Source organism: Aedes aegypti, chromosome 1, assembly GCF_002204515.2.
Source record: "Aedes aegypti strain LVP_AGWG chromosome 1, AaegL5.0 Primary Assembly, whole genome shotgun sequence".
In the NCBI taxonomy this organism is placed as follows: Eukaryota; Metazoa; Arthropoda; class Insecta; order Diptera; family Culicidae; genus Aedes; species Aedes aegypti.
The window spans coordinates 140,650,525-140,675,473 of NC_035107.1; the positions used below are offsets into that span (position 1 = coordinate 140,650,525).

Consider the following 24,949-nt stretch of genomic DNA (forward strand, 5'->3'; position numbering starts at 1 on the left):
TCTAAATTCCAAATATTCCAAACACTTATCTTTGAACAGTGATTTTTAAAGAAATTAATTCAATTTTCTCCATAGGATGACCAATTTCTTTACATTACAAATCCTTAACAATAATATGATGAAAAAAAGCTTTTGAAATCTTTGCTGTTCGGAATTTGAGACGAAATGGAACTTACTAAAATAAAATTGAAAATTGTAAAATGTCCTGATTTTGAATCTCCAGGAAATGGTCACCCTACCACAACCACCCTTACAACACAAATCACAGCAATAACTACGAGTTTGCATTCAAAAACTGATAAATTGTGAGTAACAGCCTTCATTTCGTCCAAAAAGATTGGAAATCGGTCGAACGGTTCAAAAGTTATAATTTTTTTTTAAAATAAAAATTTTGCAAAATCGCGATTTTTCTGGTCACCCTATTTCGGAAATGGTCACCCTAATCAAAAAATCCAAAAATACGTGTATCCTTATTTCGGATAAGGAACAAAATAGCAAATTTTCACGGAATTCGGAGACCCACTAGATCGGTTTTTCATGGAATGGCTGTATAATGCTATTATAATGCCAGAAAAGGCGAAATAGCGTGCCATTATCCAGCTTTTTACGCTGGCTATAAAACAACAAGGGGTGATTCTGTTTTGACATTCCTTGGCAACAGTTTTTATAGTTCAGTCTTAGTAGGCAGTGATTCGCATTTATTGATTCAAGTGTCAAGAATTTTCACACATTTCAGATTTTTACGTATTTTCATTTATATTTATAACTTGACTATATTTTATTTAATTACGCTCTATTTATATGATTTTAGGTACCCTCCTTGCGTTCATTCACTGGACATCTAAAATATGACAAATCACCGGTGCTACATTAGAATTCCTGGAGATAGACATCGTTTGTTGATACAGCCACCCAGTGCATACTTTTTGTACCGTAACTTTGGTTTGGTATCGGAATAAAAGATTTTGGGAGGATTGAGCTTCATCGACACAAAACAAATTGTTGGCAAAGTTGAAATAATAGTGGAATAATATTAGTAATTCGATATTGGCTCTAATAGATATAAGCACTATTAAACGCACGGTCTATCTTAAAATATTTAAGGATCGATCACTTTGAATCGGTTTTAAACATAGAAACAAACCGATGTAAAGGAATACTGGTCGTATTAAGTCTACGTATATGGTTAATAAGCACCGTATTATTGCGCGCTACTTGATGGCCAGTAATGTCGTATTTTGCTTATCGGATATTCTACGAGTGAGGGTGAGAAATGTCGGTCTCGTAAAGCGAGCCTCGACTCGCCGCGCGAATCAAATGGAGAGTCACTTCACTTGACACGAGAATTGTCACCTCGATATACGAGACCGACAAATCTTACTTCACGCTACTCGTACAATAAGCCTAAATAAATTGATTCTGCCAGGCGTGCAGCAATATGTTACACTTTCGTTTTGTTTAAAATCATCATATTTTGCTTTTGAGCGGAATACTGGAACTCAAGCAGATACTGATACACTAGCCCATTGAGTCCATTCGTACTTCCTTTTTGGCTCAGTTGATTACTTTAAATTGCTTGATTATTGGCCTAAAAATAGAAGAAAAGCATGAAAGAATTGCAAAATACTATTCCGGAAAACAAGAGTGAAAACGTTTGACAGCAAATTCATCGTCAACATTGAAACTTAACCACAAAGCTTGCTTTGATTAGGCTATAAAAAAATATAGTGTGGGCAATAAATGCCAGAAGGGGGTGATTCAAAATTTATAGCAGCCTAGCGTAAAAAGCTGGATACTGCCAAGATATAACCGTGCTTGTCTGCACCACTAATGCTGATATAAGACCACGTGAGAAACGTCAGTTGTTTTCGCCAGGTTTTTATGGCGAATATATTGTGCTTTCGCGTACGCAGCCAGAGAGCTTTCACGTATGCGGCCAAGCAACTGGTACACGAGGTAAATAAATGAATGAATGAAAACGGAAACCTCTAATAGTATGCAAAAAATGTAATAAAATGATACAGATAGTACTTCTCCGTATCAGACATATTCGTTTTGGTAGTTTTCATCCTTTTGAGGACTTGCAATTGCCACATTTTGATCCTTGTTTTATGATGATGAAATTCCTCATTTTGCGTCTCGAACCTGCGACACCTATATTGTTGAGTTGTTGAAGTCTTGCTCCTTTGCTCCTACGGCCACATAAGGTGAATAGTATTGGAAAGAAAAGTGACCAATTTAAACCATCACTTTTCCCCGTCATAAAACCTGCAATTGTAGTAGTGAGAAGATTTATGTTTGACACCCTCTTACCACTATATGCAAACACAAGGCACGTGGTATATCTGTCAAAACACTGGATGGCATTTAAACATGCCCTGTATTCGAATATAAAGCCAATATAGTGCTTATTGAATGCCTGTATGCATCAGACTTAGAAGTATTAATGGTGCTGTAATTGGGTTTCTATGCAGCGGAAGTGCTGTTACAAGGTGTGTAAGCATTTGTGGTACTATTATAATACATGAACGCATCTATGATGCTGATTAAGGGCTTATTATTAGTGCTTATGGTTACTTGCGTAAGATGTATATTATGTATATTGTATGAACCCTAAAAATACAAACATAAATGCTTTAGTAGGGCTTGTGCATTAAAACTGCTTTACCAAGTATTGCATTAATTTGGTTATTGTGGGGCCCTTTCCCACTTTAATTATGCTTTATAAAGCTCTTGAAGATTATGTCACTTTAAAACAAAATCTGATAGCACACTATAGAGCAAACATAAAGTATTTATATAAAGCTTTGTGGTTACTTGGGAAGGTACAAGGTAAGTACAGTCACATTTTCAAGGCAACGTAAATCAAATAACGACATAAAAAAGAATAAAATACAATTTTGTTGAATAATAATTTGATTTATTTGCTATATTTCAATTTTTAACATTAGTTTACTAGTATATGTAGTATTTGGTGATATAATATTGTATAAATGTAAATACTTCCTGCTAGATTTATCAGCCGCTTAAGGTGTTTTATACTTGGTTTTATTGTTTAGTTAAGAAGTGTTCATGGATCCTAATAACATTCAGAATTCACAGCTGTTTGTAGGACATTTCGGTTAAGCCGGTTGAGTATGTGTGCTTAAAAATGCGAAAAGTATTGCCATTGAATGATGTCTTTCTTGTATACAAAGCACGATTATTGAGATCTCATCATGATTAAAAGCATACCCAGAATGTATTCTTGCTGTGAACAAGTAATAAGCTTCTTCATTGTTTCCCTGTTTTCTTTTATTCTATCGTGCTATCTATAAGTTACACTTTACACTTTGCTCATTTTGATGTACACAATGTTTATTGTTTGTAGATTGCAAATTTATCTTTTCAAAATTATATCTTTTGATTCATTGCAACACGTGAAGCTGTATGTATTTTCAAAGAAACCAATTTTTATTACTTTCTGTCGTGCGTTAACAGCTATTATTTAATGCTTTATGTAGCCTATTACTTATTTTGCATTGTTTGTAGTACAATGCCATGATTATCATGTTCAATTATGCAATTTATGAGGCTCATCAAATGATAGGAGGACGCATATTGAAATTATTCACTTTATGCTCACATCCACAGACCAATCATTCAAAATCGTGAAGAGCTTTTTTTTCTTCATTTCATTCTTTCTGCAAATAAGACTTTAGATGCATCACAAATTGTAAATTAAACGTACTGATTCATCTACAACAGCCATTTATTGAAAAATAAAGTGAAATGAAGAGTTATGCGTTACGGGCAGAAAATTTTGTGAGGAAGTCATATCATGTGCATTGTTCAATATGCACTGCTGTAATCATTCGTTAAGTTGGCTCGCTAAATGAAACGCAATCAAACCTTAAAATAAATAACAATTTGCCCCAGGGCAAATCATCCTTTCTGATATAGCAGGACATGTTCTGAAGGTATGTACTTAATGGATCATTGAAGGTAATTTTTGTCGCATCAAAACAAAGACGCCACCGTATAAGGGATTTAAAATTGTGACAGCATTGCTGTTCAGTCAAACACACAAGGCTACGGTGGCGCAATCTATGCTTTCCATAGCGGCCGTTTTGGCTATTTTAATGATCCATTCGGCTAAAATTATTTAACAAATTTCGTTTGCTAAGCTATTTTTTGCAAAAATACATGAAACGTCCTGATTTTCAGGACAGATAGATTCCCTATATGATACTAAATTTCAACATATTGTACTATTGGTTCCAAAGCGTTACAAGAAATGAAATTTAATTACATTTACAAATGTTGACGTAGCTCCACATGTTCACGATGTACTGCATACAAACATACATAACACTCTGAAGTAATTGCTTCAAACAACATAGTTCGGCTTATTTTCTTGCCCACTAGCAGCCTCTATAACACACATGCCGATGCATTCATTTGTAGGTAGTGAAGCCTTCGGGTTACAAAAATTTTACCAGTGGCATTCCCTCGTGTTGTCATCTATTCGTTACAGATGAATCAACATTCATTTTGAAGGCATTTTATGAACACAAACAGCGGCCACAGATAACAGATGTTCAAGTCCGATTACAAAACTGTGTAAGACAATAAACGGTCATTTTATATGGCAACACAAGTAGCAACACTGTGGTGGCGCTATTATCGCTAAGTTCCCATGACGATGTGAGTGGTGAATATGAAACATTTCAAGATATCTATATTCACCTCTGATTTACGCAATTCTTTGTGTGGCGGCGCTAGTGATTGCAAGGAGTTTCTGTTTGAATATTTACACGGGTTTTCAGCAAATTTTTGTTCTAGCATAAACATCTGTTATCTGTGCAGCGGCGTTGCGTTCATTTCTCTATGAAGAAGAGAAGTAGTACAATCACAGCAGCGCCACCATGACAATTACGAGTACAGTTTCAACTACGCTATATTTTCAATTTGACCGTTAAAGCGTGCGATAAATACAAATGAGAGTGTTATGTCTGTTTGTCTGTACTGAACGACAATGCGACGATTTCTGTATCAAATATGAGGAACATAAAGTTTACTGGTTCATGTAAGCTCTATTCTTTTGAATAATAAGAATAACAATTGTGTTAAGTTTAAATATCTTCGCAAATTTTTCATTTTATGCTCCTCAAAATATTCCTAGGTTTATTCAATTCGCAGACTTGAATAAAATAGCCATAAATAAACAAGAATTATCAAAACGCTTCAATAACGATCCAAACCTATCAAAGAAAATATGAGCAAAATCCTTAAATCGCAATTTAGTGGATTGGCGTTCGCTAATGGATCATAGGAAGTACCAACAAGGGCTATCACCTTTGAAAAATAGATCATTATGTCAAAAAGTTTAATTTGCCTCCGTTAAGTGAATGTCCCACCCTGGGAGGGAGAAACCAAAACGAAATTTATGTACGTCAAGGTGAGCCGAGATTCTGCTGTCACGAACTGTCACTGTGAGCCCAGATCTGAAACAATGGACAAACATGATAAAAGCGCGTAATTGATTAAAACATATTTCTGCACTTTATCAAACGTGTCAAAAAATCGATTGAAAAGCTATTCATGCTTATTCAAAAGTAATGTCAAAATAGCACCTTTTATCCTGATTGCATATAAAATATTCAAATACGCATCATTTTACTTTTTCCAATAAAAACGAAAATTAAATGCATAGAAAACTTTGAACCTTTCCCAAGTTTGTCCAGAACGATCGAAGGAACACAACAAAAGAAAACTAGCGATTTTCATCAAGTCTGCCTTGATTGTCGTTGGCAAACTGGAGTTTTCTTGCAATTCAAAATAAATTTGTGTCATATTTCGTGTGTAATATCAGTGCCTCCCTCCCAGGTCCCACCCATTCACTGGGCCCAATTAATGACAAGCCCACCTGAAGATAGAGCATCGAACAAAATTCCACGGTATACAAATTGATGCGTTTACTAAAACTTTGTACAACTAAAAACATTTGAAGATTCTATTCTGGTAATAAAGGTCCTGTTGCATGGAGGATTCAATAAAATACGATTAGTTTTTATAATAACAAGTTCAAGTATTAAAAAGAGTCAACATAATCCTTGTTTTCTTTTGGGATTAAATCCAAGGCTGGTAACAGATCCACATGTTGTGCAAAGAGCATCTCACAGCTTAGTGATTATCATGGGCGATTCTTTGAGGAATCTGCAAAGCAAGATGTATTATGTACTGAATTCACGAATTTTCATGTATTACCTCGAAACCTTACCTTATCCATATGCTTTCCGAGTGCAGTTCGCGCCGCTTTCAAAAGTTCGGGATTTTCAGCGAGCGTGTCAGCAAGAGCAGCCAATAGGACGTCTAGAATTAAAACAAAATATGTACCTATAAAATTCATACACCAAGCGAGTAAGGCGAGTAAGAATATAACCGTTAGCAGCACCACAGATAACAGATATTAATGCTAGAACAAAAATCTTCTGAAAACCTGTGTTAATATTTAAACTGAAACACGTTTAAATCATTAGCGCCGCAACACAGCGTATCGGTCCGATGCACGAGTTCACTGTTTGACGTTTGAACTCGTGCATGGACCAATGTACGTGTACACTAATTTGACGTTTGAGCGGTGCCGAATTCAGTAGTTTCCATGGCCACCTAAATAACACGGCACCGCTCAAACGTCAATGAATGAACACGTGCATTGGTCCATTGGTCTATGGATCAATGCACGAGTTCACTATTTGACGTTTGAGCGGTGCCGTGTTATTTACGTGACCATGGCAACAAGTGAATTCGGCACCGCTCAAACGTCAAATTCGTGAACTCGTGCATCGGTCCATGGACCAATGCACGAGTTCATTATTTGACGTTTTAACGGTGCCGTATTATTTACGTGGTCATGGAAACCAGTGAATTCAGCACCGCTCAAACGTCAAATTAGTGAACTCGTGCATTGATCCATTGCGCCAAACAGTGGTGAATATTAGTATCTTTAAATATTTTATATTCACCACTGACATCGTCATGGTTACTTAACGATAATAGCGCCACCACAACGTTGCTACTTGTGTTGCCATTTGAAATGACCGTTATTTGTCATACACAGCTGTATAATCGGACATAAACGACTATTACCTGTGGTAGGGCCTACTTTCAGCACAGCAATGGGGCTCTGCACTGTTTTGATTTTGTGTAGGATTTTGACGTTTACTGGCCTTGTTGTTTACAAATTTAATGTAGGAGTAAAAGAGAGAGGAAGATTTTTGTGCAGTGACCCATTCGTATCGCATCGACTGAAGCAGATGGACTTATCCACGGTCTTCTTTTATCATCGACTTTCTTTTTCTTTTCTGCTATAAATGCGGGCAATGTTTACATTAAATGACATCCGGACCAACATCCGGACAATGAATGTTCACCGGACGAACACGAAGTGGATGAATGCACAACGAAATCGTTCATTTTTTGTAAACACGGCCCGCAGTAAAGGTTTTCTTCCCGCTGGAAGTTGCAGCGTGACGTCATCGTAGATTAGTTCATAGGATCACAAATCGAACATGTTATCACAGATAACAGATGTTTATGTTAGAACAAAAAAAATCTGAAAACCTGTGTAAATATTCAAATTGAAAATCCTTGTAATAACTAGCGCCGCCACACAGCGAATAGGCTAACTTGAGAAGATTCCCCGCACAGAGTTGCTTCACATGCTCATAAGCCTACTTTTGGTATGTATATTTAAAAAGCTAATGAACACTTTTCTAATGCCGAAGACGGACATACCAAATAAATACTTAAAATACTTCCCAGACAACCAGAAATCGCAAGAAAGTTCACGTTATAACTCGTTTATTCATACTAATTACATCAAACCCGCAAAACACCGTGGATAAACTTGTCAAATTGATGAGTTTCCTCGCATAAAACACTTTTTTCTGAGTTCATTTGTACATTTTGGTTCGTCCCGTACACTCGTACAAAATAAGTCGAATCAATCCGTAGCAGCTGTCAAATCAACATTTGTTATCATAAGTTAAGTCGCATAAGATCACAGGTTATTTCGGTAGAATATTTATACACTCGCATTGTATGTTATTGATCATCACATAATATATGCACGCATATCGGCTCCACTTTTGTACGTAGAAGGCTTTTTCGCGACATCTTATAAGTTAAATTTTGCACATACAATGCCTCCAGGTGATTTCGTTATGCGTACATTTTGGTTGTCTGGGTTATCAATTGATAATGCCAATTTCACATAAAATCTCTACCAAAACCAAATAACGAACATGTAACCTAATACAATTAACCTAACGTATCAAATACTTAGAACTAAGTAATAACTAATGAATTATTTGTTAATATTTTGTTGCTTCTCAATATTTTTTTTCTCACAGTGAACATACCCAGCTTTTTACGAGCGTCAATGGCTGCCATAAATAGCCTCGCATTCTGGTAGGGATCGAACGATACGACGTTTGGCTTGGGTCCGTTCAATAGAAATGACCCAACCCAAACGTCAAATCGCACGATCCCTACCAGAAAGCAAGCATGCTTGCGGCAGCCATTAGCGGTTTTAAAAAGCTGCATAGCTACTGGAATGTTGTTGAATATCTTGTTTTGTTGCTCAAAATAAATACAAGAACAATTTCATGTCGTTCCTCCCACACTTTAGGAAAAAATGTCATATATATTAGAATGGCTTTTGTACCAATGTTAATTCAATAGGATTTTATTGTCTCAGCGCCCTCACTAAAACTACTAATTAAATCAATATACAATGTTGCATGTGCATTCATATTGAATTGAAGTATGAGTAGCGAAAATTTCATTATTTTGTATGTTCATTCCAGTTAGCTACAAATATGCTGGTATGTAATAAATTCTATGTTTATTTTTTTTCTATTGCCTTTATTGGTAAAAACTAGTAATCCTTTATAAGAGAGATTCGCGGAAGCTGACATTTCTGTCAAAGTGTGAGCCAATCGAGCAGCGACAGCTGTCAAAGTGTGAGCCAAACGAACATGCGTTATGTTTGTTTTGAACTTGAAGAGTAATGTAAACCCCTTGAAATTATTTCGGTAAAAGTAATTTTGCATGGAGCAAAAAAATAAATATTTTTCTTTTTAAATTTTTGTCAATGCAATTTTTAGTTATTGATTTTTTCAGCTGTTTATTAGTTTGGATATGTAGCTCAGATAGCCGTAGCGGTAAACGCGCAGCTATTCAGCAAGACCAAGCTGAGGGTCGTGGGTTCGAGTCCCACCGGTCGAGAATCTTTTCGGGTTGGAAATTCTCTCGACCTCCCAGGGCATAGAGTATAAATCGTACCTGCCGCACAATATACACATGCAAAAATGGTCATTGGCATAGTTAGCTCTCAGTTAATAACTGTGGGAGTGCTCATAAGAACACTAATCTGAGAAGCAGGCTCTGTCCCAGTGAGGACGTAACGCCAGAAAGAAGAAGAAGAAGAAGAAGTAGCTCAAAGATCTATAACGAAACAATATACACTTTTTAGCAATGAGGAATTCATGTCCGTGTTACAATATTATTCTCGACGCCGAGCAAAATCAGCACTGCTGGTCTGTAGCCAAATCATTCCATTTTACTTCCGCTTATCTCTCTATAAAGGATCACTAGAAAAACTAACAAATTTGAAGGCACGCTGCTAACTTATTTGCTAATATTTGCAGCTAGAACATTCACAAGTTCATTTTCCTTCTCAAACACGATCATTTGGTAGCAGAAGTTTGATTAAATGTGATTAAGAACATATTCAAAAACGTACTTCAAATAAAGTGATGTAGTTACGAAGTGAGTATATTCCTATAATCATTACTCACATCATTACTGATTCCTAGATGTCAGACAACACTTTAAAATGTATAGGAAGTGATAGATATACATCTGTACTAATGTTCTGAAATCTAAACTGATTAAAAACTTGATTGGGGCCCAGATAGCCGTAGCGATAAACGCGCAGCTATTCAGAAAGCTGAGGGTCGTGGGTTCGAATCCCACCAGTCGAGGATCTTTTCGGGTTGGAAATTTTCTCGACTTCATAGAGTATCTTCGTACCTGCCACGCGATATACACATGCAAAAATGGTTATTGGCATAGTAAGCTCTCAGTTAATAACTGTGGAAGTGCTCATAAGAAGAACACTAAGCTGAGAAGCAGGCTCTGCCCCAGTGAGGACGTAACGCCAGAAAGAAGAAGAAGAAAAAAATGTTTGATTCTGGTTTGCAAAGACAATAAACAAAGTTCCGAAATCGCCTAATTTTTAACCTTTTTTTTAGCACATGAAAAATTCCTCTTATCATTCATAGCCCTACTATGCATATCATACAGGAACGTTTTTAATGTTTATGTTTTTACATTCTTGAGATCATAATTGATCCATGAAAAGGTAAAGGAATGGCAACCAAGACATTTTGTTTTTCGCTTTATGACCTATGGGCGGTATTACTGTGCGCCACCACAATGTTGCTAATTGTGTTGCCATTCAAAATGTCCATTAATTGTCTTACACAGTTTTACAATCGGACTTTAACGTCTGTTATCTGTGACGTTATGATTCATGGACGGTTGGTAAATGCTGGGCATGGCGTACCATAGCACCTATCTCGTGAATGATTCCTATTTAAATGGCTGGATTAAATATTCCATCTAGCAATTTTTCGCGACCGATAATTACTTCTTAAAAGCACGTCTAGCTGGTGTACTCGCCACTCCGGTCTGAACGGATGACCTTCGGCTTCCTTCACGTATCTTTTCGCCGACCTCGGACTTCTCCTTCAAAAAATAAACGACCGTATAGCGGCTGTGGTCGTCAATCATCGTCATATAATATCGGCACCCGCCCGGCGATGTCATAGGACGACATACATCACTGTGCACGATATCCAGCACCGCCTTCGACTTCTTCTCGGCTGCTTGTGGAAACGGCGGACGTGTCATCTTCCCTTCGACGCAACTCTCACAAGTCATCCGGATACCACATGGCATGATTTTCATTCCAGAAGCCAAACCACGCCGCTCAACTTCATCAATCGCATCTGGATCTCGGTGGCCTAGTTGTCGATGCCACGTGTGCAGACAATCCGTGTTGCCACTCACGAACAACGATTTTTCGACCACATTCAGTCGGTACAGGCCGCTTACGCGATCAGCTGTCGTAATCACTGACCCGCATCAAATTCTGCGCGCACACCTTTCTCTGCCAGCTTTGTCACCGAAATCAAATTGCCTTCAAGTCCCGGGGCAAAAATCACACCGGTCAACGTAACGGACACTTTTTCGTTACGACCGTTTACGCATTCGATTTCACAGTCCCCGATACCTGCCGTACGCAGTACTTTACCATCGGCGGTCAAAATCTCCGGACGCACACTTTCATCGAGACGCACAAACGAATTGCGGTTTTTCGCCAAATGTGACGTCGCGCTCGAATCGATCACCCACGCACAATTGCATCATGCTTACCGGACCGCACCATAAACGTGAACGACTTTGCGTCGTTTTCGCGCACTGTTTTGGCCTTAGCCTTTTCTCTCTTCGGATCCGCATTTCCACCACACTCTGCTAGGTACGCCTTACAATTTCGCTTCCGGTGCCCTGGCTTGCCGCAGTGACGACACTTTTCTGCGACGCACTCGCCCCGCCAGTTCGCAGCACTTGCTCATCGGAACCGGATCGTTTCCGAAGCTTCTCCGTTTCATCCAGCAGCTTTACCTTCACGAGGTCCAAGGTGAGCACATCATCGTTTCGCGCTTCCAGTGCCGTCGTCATTGAAAGACTCCGGAAATCCACACAGTATCAGCCCTTGAGGCACTTTTGCATCTCAAAACCGGAATTTTCGAGACGCGCATACTGCTTTTCAATTACCGCCAGGTAGGCCTCCATATTGTCACCTACTTTGAAATTCTGGTTCGTGATTTGATGGAGTAGGGTCACCCGTTGCCCCAACGTGGTCCTTTCGTGATGAGCTTTCAGAGCTGTCCACGTGTTCTTCATCGTCATCTTGTCGCGAATCAGCGCGTATTGGCTCTCATCCACCATCAAGTGAATCGTGGCCAACGTCCTCTCATCGCTATTGACCATGCTTGGTAGTTCGAATTGTTCAATTTCACAATTTTCGCCCACTCCATCGCTTCGAGAAAAACAGCAAACTCTTCACCCTTCAATCAGGAGCTTCCGGCTAAGCCAATAACCTATTGGAGATTCAAGCCGCAGACTTTTTCGGGAGAAAATGACTTGACACGTGTTGTCTAGTTAATGGTCGAACTACTAATGAAAAATTTATTTCAGACTCGTATGCTACAAGGGTGGTTGCTATGGAAGTTACATAGCAACGCAATGATGTTGAATATTGTCAATTCGAGTGATAATTAGAAGTTCGGCAATCAAAATTTCGGCGAAGTTCGGCGTCGGCATTCTAATTTAGTGCTTCGCCGACGCATAAGGAATGCCTTTGTCGGCGTAGCACTTCGGTAGAATGCCGACGCCGAACTTCGGTGAACTTTTGTTGGTGATATTTCATTTGTCTTATGAAATTCGGTCTAAAGTTAATCTGAATGCACAATATATCAATGAATGCTTCGATTGCTTCAACACAAACGAGCAATACAAATTACGAAAGTTCAAATAATACTCACCAAGAATCTTCTTTTGGAGCACGGGTGAAATACGTCCATGGCTGCCTTCTGATTCGAGAAACTCGGTCAGCTTCTGCAAAGCGTGCTGGGCGGGCTCTGAACCACGTGTCAGTGATTGAGTAAACATAACTTTTGCAAGCTGATATATAACCTCCTCTAGCGAGTATTCGGCGTACAGAAAATCAGCCAAGCGCAGTCTTCCTACCACGTCGTCATAATCCTGTGTAGAATCTAAAATATATGAAGGAAATTATAAGAAAATTGCATTTAGGACGTTAGCTGTGCGTAGCACCTCTTTGCTCGCTAAGCTCATTCAGCTTCAGAAGACTCGGCAACCGTTCGATGACCTTAAGTATTTCTGGTGCTAGTGTTGCTGGTTGTCCCGTTGCACCGCTGATTATCGATGGTTCTGTATGCGTCGCAACGGTAGTAGGTTCTTCAGTTACGGTACTTCCAGTGGTACTGGTTGCGATGCCACTTTCAATGTTCAAATGCCTCTCAGACGATTTTAGGGGATGACTTGAATATGTATTCTGAAGGTAATCTATACCAAGACGAATATCTCGTAAAAACTTGATTGCATTTTCACGAGTCATCTGCAGGGAAAATCGATTGATGACCAAAGTAATACAAACGTGTGTTGGTAGTTTTCTCGAGGTTTCTTACCAGGCCTTTTTGAATCAGCTCTTCGACGGCACGTGCAACACCAGCTTCATCTCCAGTCCAAAATACGTATTGGGACATGTCGAAAGCCGAATACTGACCACCACTATGTCGCAACAATATCTCAGCATTCTGTAAAATGGCATACTCATAACTCAAAATAGGGACACGAATCTAATATTTGGCATTTAAAATTATAATCAAAGGTTTATTCATTTCAAGGTGAACATAACTAGCTACTATGGTAGCACTTACATCTCCTCGTCGATGGCCGTTGTTTGTGTGCGGAGAAACTTCATCCTCGTTGTTGGGAATTTCTTCAGGCTGTGAACGTGGAGTAGTTTTTGGAGTCGGTGACGTGGTTGTCGTACCATCTAAACTATACCGTTGACCAAATGTGAGGCGCGCTGCTCCTGGCAATAACTGTTGAGTATATTAACAAAATTAACAAGTTACCATTGGTCCTCTAATTCTCCTTTTCTGGACTAACAGGGCTATTATACAGCCACTAAAGGGCATGTCTCCCAAGTAACAATTCAACAGCAACTTGGCTTTCGTGTGGATTTATTAATGTTTTATGACAGTTACGTGATTGCTACAATACTTAAGGCGACATTTAACGTTGCCAAAAGATGATATTTTGTAATTCGGCTCTTGGCTGTTTTCAAAACCTTTTAGAGCCAAAACAAGAAGTCAAAATTTTGTGGCTACCAAACCAGCTTTATTGCAGCATACAATACCTTATTTCAACTGATTGCCGTGGCTGAACGACTCTTATTTGTTACGGCTTTGACAAAAGACTCATATAATACACCTTGTTGTCATAAAATCTGCTTTTAAACTACATGACTTCCACTTGGTTTCTGATGACTTACCTTATTTACACCTCCCAAATAAGTTTTTGGGCTAATAAGATGCGAAAACACCATTAGCATTACAAATATAATACTTGTCACTACAATATAACGTCACTTATATTGCGTTATCACTAAGGAACAATTATTCCTGATAAGAAAATGCAAAACTGATATCCGTTTTCATTTATTTTTTCATATTATTCAAAACAGCACGCCCGAAATGTCAAACTTTGTTGAATGCTGCTTAGTTACCATAAAAAGCGGAAAAAACCTGAATCATCTTCAATCAGCATTTGTTAAGGCAATTTTACATCCACAAATGCCGAATTATATCAAGGTGCCCTTATTTATGTATTCATGATGACAAAAGAGCATTTGTCGATGGCAATCTATCAATTATGGTTCCGCCATATTAATTTCACTCCTGTTGCCACAATTTCACTATTTTCAAATCAGATTATTTCCGTGAATTCGCTCATAAGATGCTATGTTATGATGATTAAACTGACCTGATATAATTTGAAGCACAATTACTGCCCAAACAAACCAATAAATGTTGAATATGATTTATTCTTCTCCTGGCGGTTCCTTTTAGCAGATGCTAAATAACTTGAAATATATCGCTTTCAGAAGGGGGACACGCAATTTAACTTCTTTTTCATCACATTTCACAGTAAATCTCACTCGGCACTAGAGATTTAAGCACTATATCAAAATAAATAACTTCGAAAATTTAACTAGCACTACGAAACAATTTATTAAAGTAATGTTTTCAATCTTATTTTGTTTTGTTTACGTTGGAATAAATCCGGCAAGATAGACGTTATGATAAAATCATTTTCAAGATGAAGCGACATTCATCTAGAACAGGTGGCCTCAAAATAGCTACCAGAAATGCTATTTTACTTCATTCGTGCGACATAACTATACACTTCATAGCCTCTTTCAGAGTGGGCCAATAGAGTGATGCAAATTTCGAAATTTTTGCTCCCCTATGCTTAAACCATTTAAACTATGGTAAAAAGCATCCTCCCAAAATTTGAAATGATTTGAAAGAAATTTGACTGTGCACACGCCATTTGAAGTTTATATGGAGATTACTAGGGAAAACGCCAACCTTTTGTGTTCAGCCCAATATCTCTTCACCATAATATTTATATATGGAAACACACTCTTCTCATGTGAAATTCTTCCAGCTACATTTTTGCTGAAGACCACATTTTGATTGGACGTCAGGAAAAATTGTTGTTCATCATCATAAAGTGGGTTTGCCTTCAGTAAGCCTTACCAACTATTCGGCAGGCAACAGTGGTGCTCCTGGCGGGAAGAATAGATCAAAGTAATCCAGGCTACTATGTTCTACAGCAAGAAAGCAGTGTTGCTCTGAAAGTAATTGAATGATCATCTCAGCATGGTTTAGACTTTGGTATCAAGAATAACAAATTAGCCTTACGTTCCAACAAAATATGATCTTCGGCAAAGTTGTAGCTGGGAATATTTTACATGGGAAGAGTGTGTTCGCTTTTTCATATATTATTACGGCGAGCGGATAGAGGAATGAACACAAAACGTTTGACTTTTCCATAGTAATTTCCATATAAACTTCAAATGGCGTGTGCACAACCAAATTTCTTCCAAATCGCTTCAAATTTTGGGAGAATGATTTTCATCATAATTGACACCGTTTAAGCATATTTATAGCACCCTGGAAGTAATTCGTAAAACTAAAATTGTTACTTGGCTTGTTATATAATAGCACTATGGACCTATGCACGAGTTCACTGTTTGACGTTTGAGCGGAGCCGTGTTATTTACGTGACCATGGCAACAAGTGAATTCGGCACCGCTCAAACGTCAAATTAGTGAACTCGTGCATTAGTCCATATTAGCACGCAGGGTGAAATACAGTGGGGCCTTTCTTAGCCGAGTGGTTAGAGTCCGCGGTCGGTCCAGGATATTTTCGTAATGGAAATTCCCTTGACTTCCCTGAGCATACACTGAAACAAGCGTTGCAGTAATGAGAACCATGAACATGTTTTTAAATTTACTATTCCAACCACGATTGAGCTATCATGAACGCTTTTTATTTGCGTTTTGTTCCCTCTCAATCCAACCGCGTCGATAGCCGAGCGGCTAGCGTTCGCGCTTGACAATCGCCAGATCCTCGGTTCGATTCTGGTCTGCTGCAAGTTTTTAACCATGAAATAGTAATTTTTACTATACAAATGGTGCCATGGTAAAATTGAATGCTCAAAATATTCTAAATAAATGCGAATTTAGTCTGCACAAATCAAGTGGCGTTGTGTATTTAATTTAACCCTCTGATATAGTATTTTCAACCGCAACGCTGTTCTCAGTGTAGAGTATCATCGTACCTGCCACACGATACACGAATGCGAAAATGACAATTTGGCAAAGAAAGCTCTCTTTCAATAATTGTGGAAGTGCTCATAAGAACACTAAGCTGAGAAGCAGGCTCTGTCCCAGTGAGGACGTTAATGCCAAGAAAAAGAAGAAGAAGAAGTGCTCATTGAACACTAAGCTGAGAAGCAGATTCTGTCCCAATGAGGACGTAATGCCAAGAAGAAGAAGGAGAAGAAGACGAAGAGAAAGAAGAAGTGAAATACAGTGCTATTCGGTCACTCAGCTAATACAGATATGTCTGAATTTATGCAAATATTTTTCGGTTTTTTAACCCACACCAGGGCTTAATATTTATAAATGTGAATATTCCGTGATTTTCCATAATTGATTATTGATTAATTTTTTGAAGGTCGATAGAGCAGAGGATGCCCGCTATTTTGGTATCAAAATTTTGATAACATTTGTCGTATATTCTTTATGCATAGTTATTTGTTTGACCAGGAAACTGGGTGTTACTAGAATCTAACAGTCTAATCGGCCCTTTTCATGAATAATTGACAATACGCCAATTGAAATATACGGTGGCGATGACGATTTCCATGACTTGTGCACTTCTCCGAACGGAAAACTCCCCGCTGTTCTTAAATGCACAAACCATTACTTTCTACATTTTATCTAAAGGAAGGTTGCAGTGATGACAATTGACTAAAATTCAAAAGTTGCATCAAGTTGCCTCAAAAAATCGCGTCTTATCAATGATGTAGGATTGTCGAAAGATTTGAGTGTAAATTTTACTTTTGGTCAACATTTGTATCTCAACAGTTCACATGATGAGAAAAATCGAAATGTTCACGAAAAAAATATCTAAAATTTTAGATAGTTGCAATTAAAAACTAAATAAAACCAGAAAAAATGTCATTGAAAGGATTTGCAAACTTCATTTTTTTTTTAATTTTGGTCGACTTTGGGCTACTAAGCAACGGCACGTGTTATAAGGAACGTTATAAGGAAACCGAAACAACATTAAAATTCGTAAGATGAGAATCATATGTCCGGCATGTTTCATAAAGGTACGGCCATAAACCAAGTAGAGTCCTAGAGAAAAATATCATACATAAAAAAAATATTTTAAAACTTTTAGTTGAGGAAAGAACAACAGAGAAAGGAAGACAAACTTGAGGTTGTCGAGAAAAGCGTCACATGGCTCATGGAAACCCCCTAACACAGCTCATTATTTTCAATATTCCCAGAAAAAAATGTATCCTAATAAGCTGCTCATCCTTCAGCACACTTACAAAATTACCTTCATTAGTTTCATGTTCTCGTCAGCCGAGTCAAGTTTGTTGGTATCGCCCCCGACCGGCAGAGTATGGTGCTGTTGGTGCTGAGCTGCTTCTAGTTCTTGGCGTTGCTGGTTGTGATATTCGGCTAACGTTTTCAGTAGCATGCTCTCCGAAGCCTTGGCCAACTTTTCAGAGTAGTCGTTACTTTCCTCGTCCTCGTCGTCATCATTATCGTCATCGTTATCATCAGCGTCATCGTCGTCGTTGTCAGCTCCATCAGCGTCTTCATCTGATGTGGTTATCGAAGCTGACGCTTGAGCTTCCTCTTCCAGTTGCTTTTCCAGCTGAGGGAGAATTTCCTCTTTGGTGTTGGCGCCTCCACTTGGCTGCGGTGGAGGATGTTTCAAATGCTCAAGTTCAAGTACTTCTTCGTCTATGCTCTGGAAGTTGTAAAAGAAATTTCAAACCGTTTATTCCCAGAGCTAACTGTGGGTATGTACAATGTAACCAATCAAAAAGTTTTGTCATTTGTTTTATTGGCTTGTCACAATAAATTTGAATGTGTTTAAATGAAATGAAATCACTTTTATGGAAATAAAAATAAAACACAAAATATGATTGCAGAGTTAATTAATTATTGTCAAGTTCTAGGCACTTCCAGTCTAAGCAATTTTGCTGTTATAAGGTTTTGAAGTTTACTTGTACACGACAAAAAACGTTTCAAATGAGCAAATTGCATCTTCTACAGCTTTTAGGGATTGGTACACTCAAAAAAATCCACACGTCGTTGTTACGTGAAAACATACGTGGTTTTTTTCCATCGCACTTTTCACGTAGCACTTACGTATATCATAGGTAACACCGAATGAACGCATGAACAAGTGAACCTCATCAGTTCCATCGAAGTTCTACGTAACAGCTACATGATTTTTCACGTAGCTTTTACAAAGCTTTTCAATAGATTCTAGGATTTTTTTCATTTAAAGTTATCTGAATCAATTCATGAAAATCAATCCTGTTTTGCACATGCTTTTTATAAGTTTATTTTGAAAGAAGGACAAATAACTAAGGGATTAAACTATTATATTCCATTAATGGTTTCAAAACACTGACTGACTACCATCGCGATATCGATCGTCGGAACCGTCGGAACAGTCCATGAAACGCACGTTCCTCGTCCAGGGTCAGTTCCATTCAAAACAATCAACGTTCTGTAAATTGATGTAAAACAAGGTATAAAGTATAAATTAATTTTGGGATTCTAAGGATTTTAACTAACATTTACCTTGGAATTGTTCTTAAAATTTGTTTGAAGTCCAGCAGCAGTAGCTTCTTGAGATAGTATCGGCCACCATTTTGACAACTGAGCTCAACAGAGAATGAACGCGATGACCAAATGAATTCAAATGCCTACGTGATTTTCACGTAAGTGCGATTGGTAGCCCCAGTATGAATCACCGGGTCTCCATTTAGTGTTCATATATGCTCTGGTAATTATTGCCTTAGTCAGGTGAATAGGAGGCAAAATGAATGCGGATTGATCTACGTGATTTTTCACGTAGTAATGACGTTTGGATTATTTTGAGTGTAGGTAGCGTATATAATGGAAATTGTGAGTTCAAGTCCCGCCGGCTACATTATCTTTAAGCACAATGTTACCACAATTACACTTAATTTGGCAAACATATATCTATCTGTCTTACCGTTCTTACCATACAAACAGTGTTCTGTGAAATTTTCAGCTTTCTAGGTTGTGATTTAAAGGTGGCCCAAAGATAATGTAGGTTTATATGGAAATTACTATGGATAAATTTTGAAAAATGTTCCTAACACGTTTGTACTGAAATGTAATTACAAACTAATCATCCCCTAGTGAAAACTGATTCTTCAAACCATGATAAACAAAAGCTGCTGAAGAGAGCATCTGACGGATAGGGGAAGAGAAATTCATGAGTTTGTTTATCATTATATTGCTTCATATGGGAATATAGCCCTGTAAACATCTACAAAAATCCCAAACAAAATTAGCTCAAAGGGGATTTATTTCTTCAGCATCATCCTTCATTAAGATTTGAAGAATGTGTTTTTACAATGGGATGATAAGTTTGTACTTACAATACAGTACTAACGTGTTTGGAACATGGAACAAAAAAAAATCCCCATAGTAATTTCCATATAAACCCACATTGTTTTTGGCCACCTTTAAGTCACCACGTAGAGCGCTGAAAATTTCACAGAACGCTATTTTTATGGTAAGGATGGTAAGGAAGACATGGGAGATTGGATTTTTAAACATTTTTAAATTTTGAACCGCCCTAATATACAGTGCTGTTCTGAATAATAGCAGCGCATGTCGATTTTCATACAAAATGCTCAACTTTGACATGCTGTAGTTTTGTTCCCTTTCAAGCAATCGAGTTGAAATTTTCTCCACAGAACTACAAATATGCTCAATTTTGTAAACACAAAATTTCAAAATTTTCTAAGCCCCTGCCGGAAAGTGAGATACTAGGTGAAATTGTTCGAAAAAATAGCAGTTTTTAAAATTTGAATTTCGGCTTGACATTATAGTTTTAAATTGTATATCACTTACCATTGGAACAATCTTCTCCTACTTATCAAACCTACACCTAAACCGAAAATGTTTAAAATATTTGTAGAAGAAAAATTTTAAAATGAAAAACTGCTATTTTTTCGAAAAATTTCACCTAGTGTCTCACTTTTCGGCAGGGACCCAGAAAAAACTGAAATTTTGTAGTTACAAAATTGATCATATTTGTAGTTCTGTGGAGAAAATTTCAGCTCGATTACTTGAAAGGGAACAAAACTACAGCATGTCAAAGTTGAGCATTTTGTATGAAAATCGACATGCGCTGCTATTATTCAGAACAGCACTGTACATCTCATACATCCGAAGGAAGTTTAGGCTAGCGAAATGATGATATCATGTGCTTTGGGGTAATCGAGTTCAGTTCGCCTCGGAGCGTCCGGGTCTCTCAAGGGGCGTCGCAGTGTGTGGTCGTGGGTTCGATCCCCACCGGAGCACGTGGTTTCTTTTTGCAGTTTCAATTTCAATTTGTACATTTGACACATATTTCATCGTGTACATGTAAACTTCAAAACTTTATGACAACAATTTTGTTTGATATTATGGATTGTTTAATGCTCAGCATTTCAGCAGGATTATCAAAAAATAGATGGTTTAAAATTTAGGTTGAAAAACGTAGAATTCATGAAGCGTCACACTTCACAGTAAATTAAAATTATCATAAGTAGGGAAAAATCATTAATTTTTGTCCTACAAGAATTATATTCCGATTTTCGAGATCGCAGCTAGCCGTACGAGCAAGCGGCTGCGTTTTGAATTTTCTGTCACGTTCTGTTACGTTCGGGTCTGCGGAAAAAAGAATCGGCTTATGGTGCTCTTCTAATTTCAAATGAGCTTGCAAAAGTTTTGTAAAGTGGTAAAAGTTTTTTTTATTTTTGCGAAAATTGAATTCAAAGATGTCTTGTGGCCTTCGGCGTGCTAGATTTTTACGTGATTCCGAACTACGGCGGTCGAATTACGCCACCCGGATAGTTTTTTTTCATCAGTAAAGAGTGTGATTCTAATAAATTACAGCGATAAAGCATAGGGTAACGGTCGTATTTTGGATCCCCTAGGAAGTGATTTTAGTTTTTTGTCCCAATGAATCAATGGCACAGCGTGACCAAGTCAAAGAACACGCCAAAATGTAGAGAAAAACTGCTCCTACGATCATGTAGGATCCAAAAAATGTCGAAAATAATTGAATTGTGAAGCACTGATTTTCATTATTTTGGACACACCAATACATTTTGGACCCTCAAAGTATATATTTTGGACCCCCGGCATTTTTTATCGTTTGGCGACAAAGTCCACGACACTGGTTGTATAATATGATTGCCCATAGTCTAATGAATCGATTGGCAACGGAAAACCGAAGATATTATACGCTTTTAGTGCAGAAATTTGAAAAACGTGTTTGTTTTCATTTGAAAAATTTCTGACGGCTTCAATTTCTGTGTGTAACGTGTTGTAACGGTTGCATGGATGAACCGATTAAATTAAATTAATTTCAGATAAAATAAACACATTTTCTATGTACAAACGGTTGATGCAAGTGCGAAATAGTCCTATCGATACAAGTGGCATGCGAATTGAGTTGGTCTTTCGATTTAAACTGGGAAATTTGAAGGAAAATGGTCCAGGGGGTCCAAAATATATAGGGGTCCAAAATATATTGGTTACCCTATTAGTTAATGTTATGAGATCCGATGATGACGGCCAGTGCTTTCCCATAACAAATGTTGAAAAAAGTGACAAAACCGCATTTTTTATGATTCGTGTGCCACGCAATATTTAAAACCTAAAGGAAATGTATAGTTTTATTCTCTTCATTGTGTGAGCTTTATCGATCACGTACCTATGCTGATAATTAATAAATCTTCCAGAGGATAAGGATCTTGATGTGGATGCGATTTTTCAACAAAATGATTGAAACTTTGAAGAGGCTTTGAAGAGTTCGTTCCGATTGAACTGTTGCTATTTGTGCATCATAGAGTTGGATCAATTTATTGACTTCGCAGCACCAAACCATAATCGCGCCTGCTCATGAGATGCGAAGTTTTCTGGATGCGAAGCTAATGTCAAAGTCGAAGCAATGGGACGGCGGCTGTGATTACTCATGGTGGCTTTAACAGATGTAAATAAACGGCTAAACTGACCTCTTACACACTTAGTCATTATTGACGAACTTCAATGAAATGTTATACAGCTTGTGAAATTGATATTTCTGATGTCGAAATTTCATTGAAAGCAGTTTTATTTTCATCAATTCTAATGTGTATTACTCTAATTTGGCAATGAATATTAATAAGCAATGTGAATTCTCATTTATTTTTTGCTGCCAGTTGAGTAAGAAATCAAGAGAGTTTTTATACTTTGTTCTGTGCAATTTTCTCTCACTGTGTAAATAAGTTCGCAGCTCCAAACTGAGCTGCGATCGCATTCTGGATTTTACCAAAAAATACAATATCTTCTCGTTTCAGAGAGCGAGTAATGGCGCCTCAACCAAAGCTCATTAGATACACACTTAGATTAAATTACTGGGGTCGGTAAAATTTTACTGGGTTTTGGAACTACCGAAAAAGTCAGTAAAATGAAAACTGTCGCCACGCGTAATTGAAAAGCCAATTTCACCATGTTTTATTTTTTATCGATATATGATGTTAAAAGAAAGCTCTCTGCAAAATTTCAGTGAAAAATCTCTGTTTTTCGATTTTTGGCATTTTTTTTTAGTTTACTGACTTTTTCGGTAGTTCCAAAACCCAGTTATTTTTACCGAACAGATTGAGTGTGTAGGACATAAGGTGAAAATATATGTGTCCCATCGCTGAAAAACATGTGCGCCTGGAGTGACATTAAATTTCTAAGCTACGTCACTACAAACGCTGATAAAAACATTTCATTCACACTTGTACCCAATAGGTCAGGAGAAGTGGATGAACTTGTCATTCATTTTCCTGTCAATAGGCCGGGGAAGTGGTTCACCTTGAGTGAATTTATAGCAGAAAAAAAGTAGATTTTGTATGAAAATTGACCGGAAAATGAATGACAAGTTCATCCACTTCTCCTGACCTATTTTCATACAAAATCTACTTTTTCTCTGCTATAAATTCACTCTAGGTTGTGGTATCCTACTAGTATCCAAGTTAGCCATGAATCTCCGGAAACACCAGATATTACATAGGTGAACCACTTCCCCTGGCCTATTACAAAACATAGACGCGCTCGCCTCTCTTTAAGCAGGTGTTATACCATTATTATCTTTCCTTTCCTCATAACAAATAAGAAGGACGTAGTATTTTTCACCGAAATCTAAACCGCTGAGCGTTTGGTAATGCTCTCAGTAAAGTTAAGAGTAACCGAACAATCCGTAATTTGAATCAAAACGCAGCTGTCAAAATGTTACAAATCGTTCGTGAATGGTTATTATGGATGCGACAGAAATAAGGACAAACATTTTTTTTTAAATCAATCTCCAAGCGTCGCGACTAATATTTGAAAAGTGCGCAGTGTTCATAAACATCGTAAGAATGCAGCGCCACACATGTCATTATGACAGTTATGTCGGGAACGAGTCACACGTCGTGTGTCCCACACGCGCGTTCCGTTTAGGTGGGTGCGCGACAATACCGAACGCTTCGTGATATTATTTACCGAACATTGTTCAGGCAGTCAGAATTATATATAGGATCAAAAATAATTATAGCAATTCATTCTGATATTTAATGAAATAATCTTATTCATTTCGAGATCGTTCATTATTCAATTAAAATGTTTATCAATATAATTTCACTGCCATTGATCAGCGCCAGTGATTATCTACGCAGTCCTGCGGGACGTTTGCAGCTATTTGCCCCGTATAGTGGACAAAACTGTTGCCGCTAATTCCGCCTTGGATGGATCAACTTCCGTCTATAAAAATAACGATTTGGATTAATCTGGGGAAGGTAACATTTATTCGACTTGTTTACCTTGAACGATACACGACCTACACGACAGTTTCCTTTCTCGCAGTTCCTGATTGCACAAATAAACATGGTGGTCTGAAAACCTCAAATTACCATTTGTTCGGCAATGCACTGTAGCACTAGGTACCGAAATACGGTTAACTTTTACTGACTTCGGTGAACCTAAACAATTTACAAGTTTTTCGGTAAATAAAATGACTATTCCGGCGAAAACAAACAAATATCCTTTGAGTTTTCCTAATGGATAATTAAAATAACCAAAACGGCCACTATGGAAAGCATAGATATCGCCACCGTAGCCTTGTGTGTTTGACAGAACAGCAATGCTGTCACAATGTTAAATCCCATATACAGTGGCGCCTCTTATAGGGGGCCTTCCTTAGCCGAGTGGTTAGAGTCCGCGGCTACAAAGCAAAGCCATGCTGAAGGTGTCTGGGTTCGAATCCCGGTCGGTCCAGGATCTTTTCGTAAAGGAAATTTCCTTGACTTCCCTGGGCATAGAGTATATAATCGTACCTGCCACACGATATACGAATGCGAAAATGGCAACTTTGGCAATGAAAGCTCT

At 37.9% G+C, this 24,949-nt stretch overlaps 1 protein-coding gene and 1 long non-coding RNA gene across 6 annotated transcripts in view; one reads left to right on the forward strand and one right to left on the reverse strand.

The window, feature by feature from the left end:
* Positions 1-5,286: 5,286 nt before the first annotated feature.
* LOC110677725 lies at positions 5,287-6,002 on the forward strand. The gene is made up of 2 exons (XR_002501155.1): positions 5,287-5,392; positions 5,869-6,002. It is a non-coding gene; the product is annotated as an uncharacterized LOC110677725 (long non-coding RNA).
* A 60-nt stretch (positions 6,003-6,062) lies between these two features.
* Positions 6,063-24,949, reverse strand: part of LOC110677718 — a 54,767-nt gene continuing 35,880 nt past the window's right edge. For all 5 annotated transcript variants that reach the window (XM_021848911.1, XM_021848900.1, XM_021848907.1 and 2 more), the window contains exons 5-11: positions 17,847-18,266; positions 13,578-13,745; positions 13,326-13,454; positions 12,952-13,255; positions 12,660-12,890; positions 6,263-6,354; positions 6,063-6,198 (exon numbers count right to left, since the gene is read on the reverse strand). In XM_021848911.1, the coding sequence (XP_021704603.1) occupies positions 6,166-6,198; positions 6,263-6,354; positions 12,660-12,890; positions 12,952-13,255; positions 13,326-13,454; positions 13,578-13,745; positions 17,847-18,266 (1,377 nt within the window). In that variant the 3' untranslated portion in view covers positions 6,063-6,165. The remainder of the gene's footprint in view (positions 6,199-6,262; positions 6,355-12,659; positions 12,891-12,951; positions 13,256-13,325; positions 13,455-13,577; positions 13,746-17,846; positions 18,267-24,949) is intronic.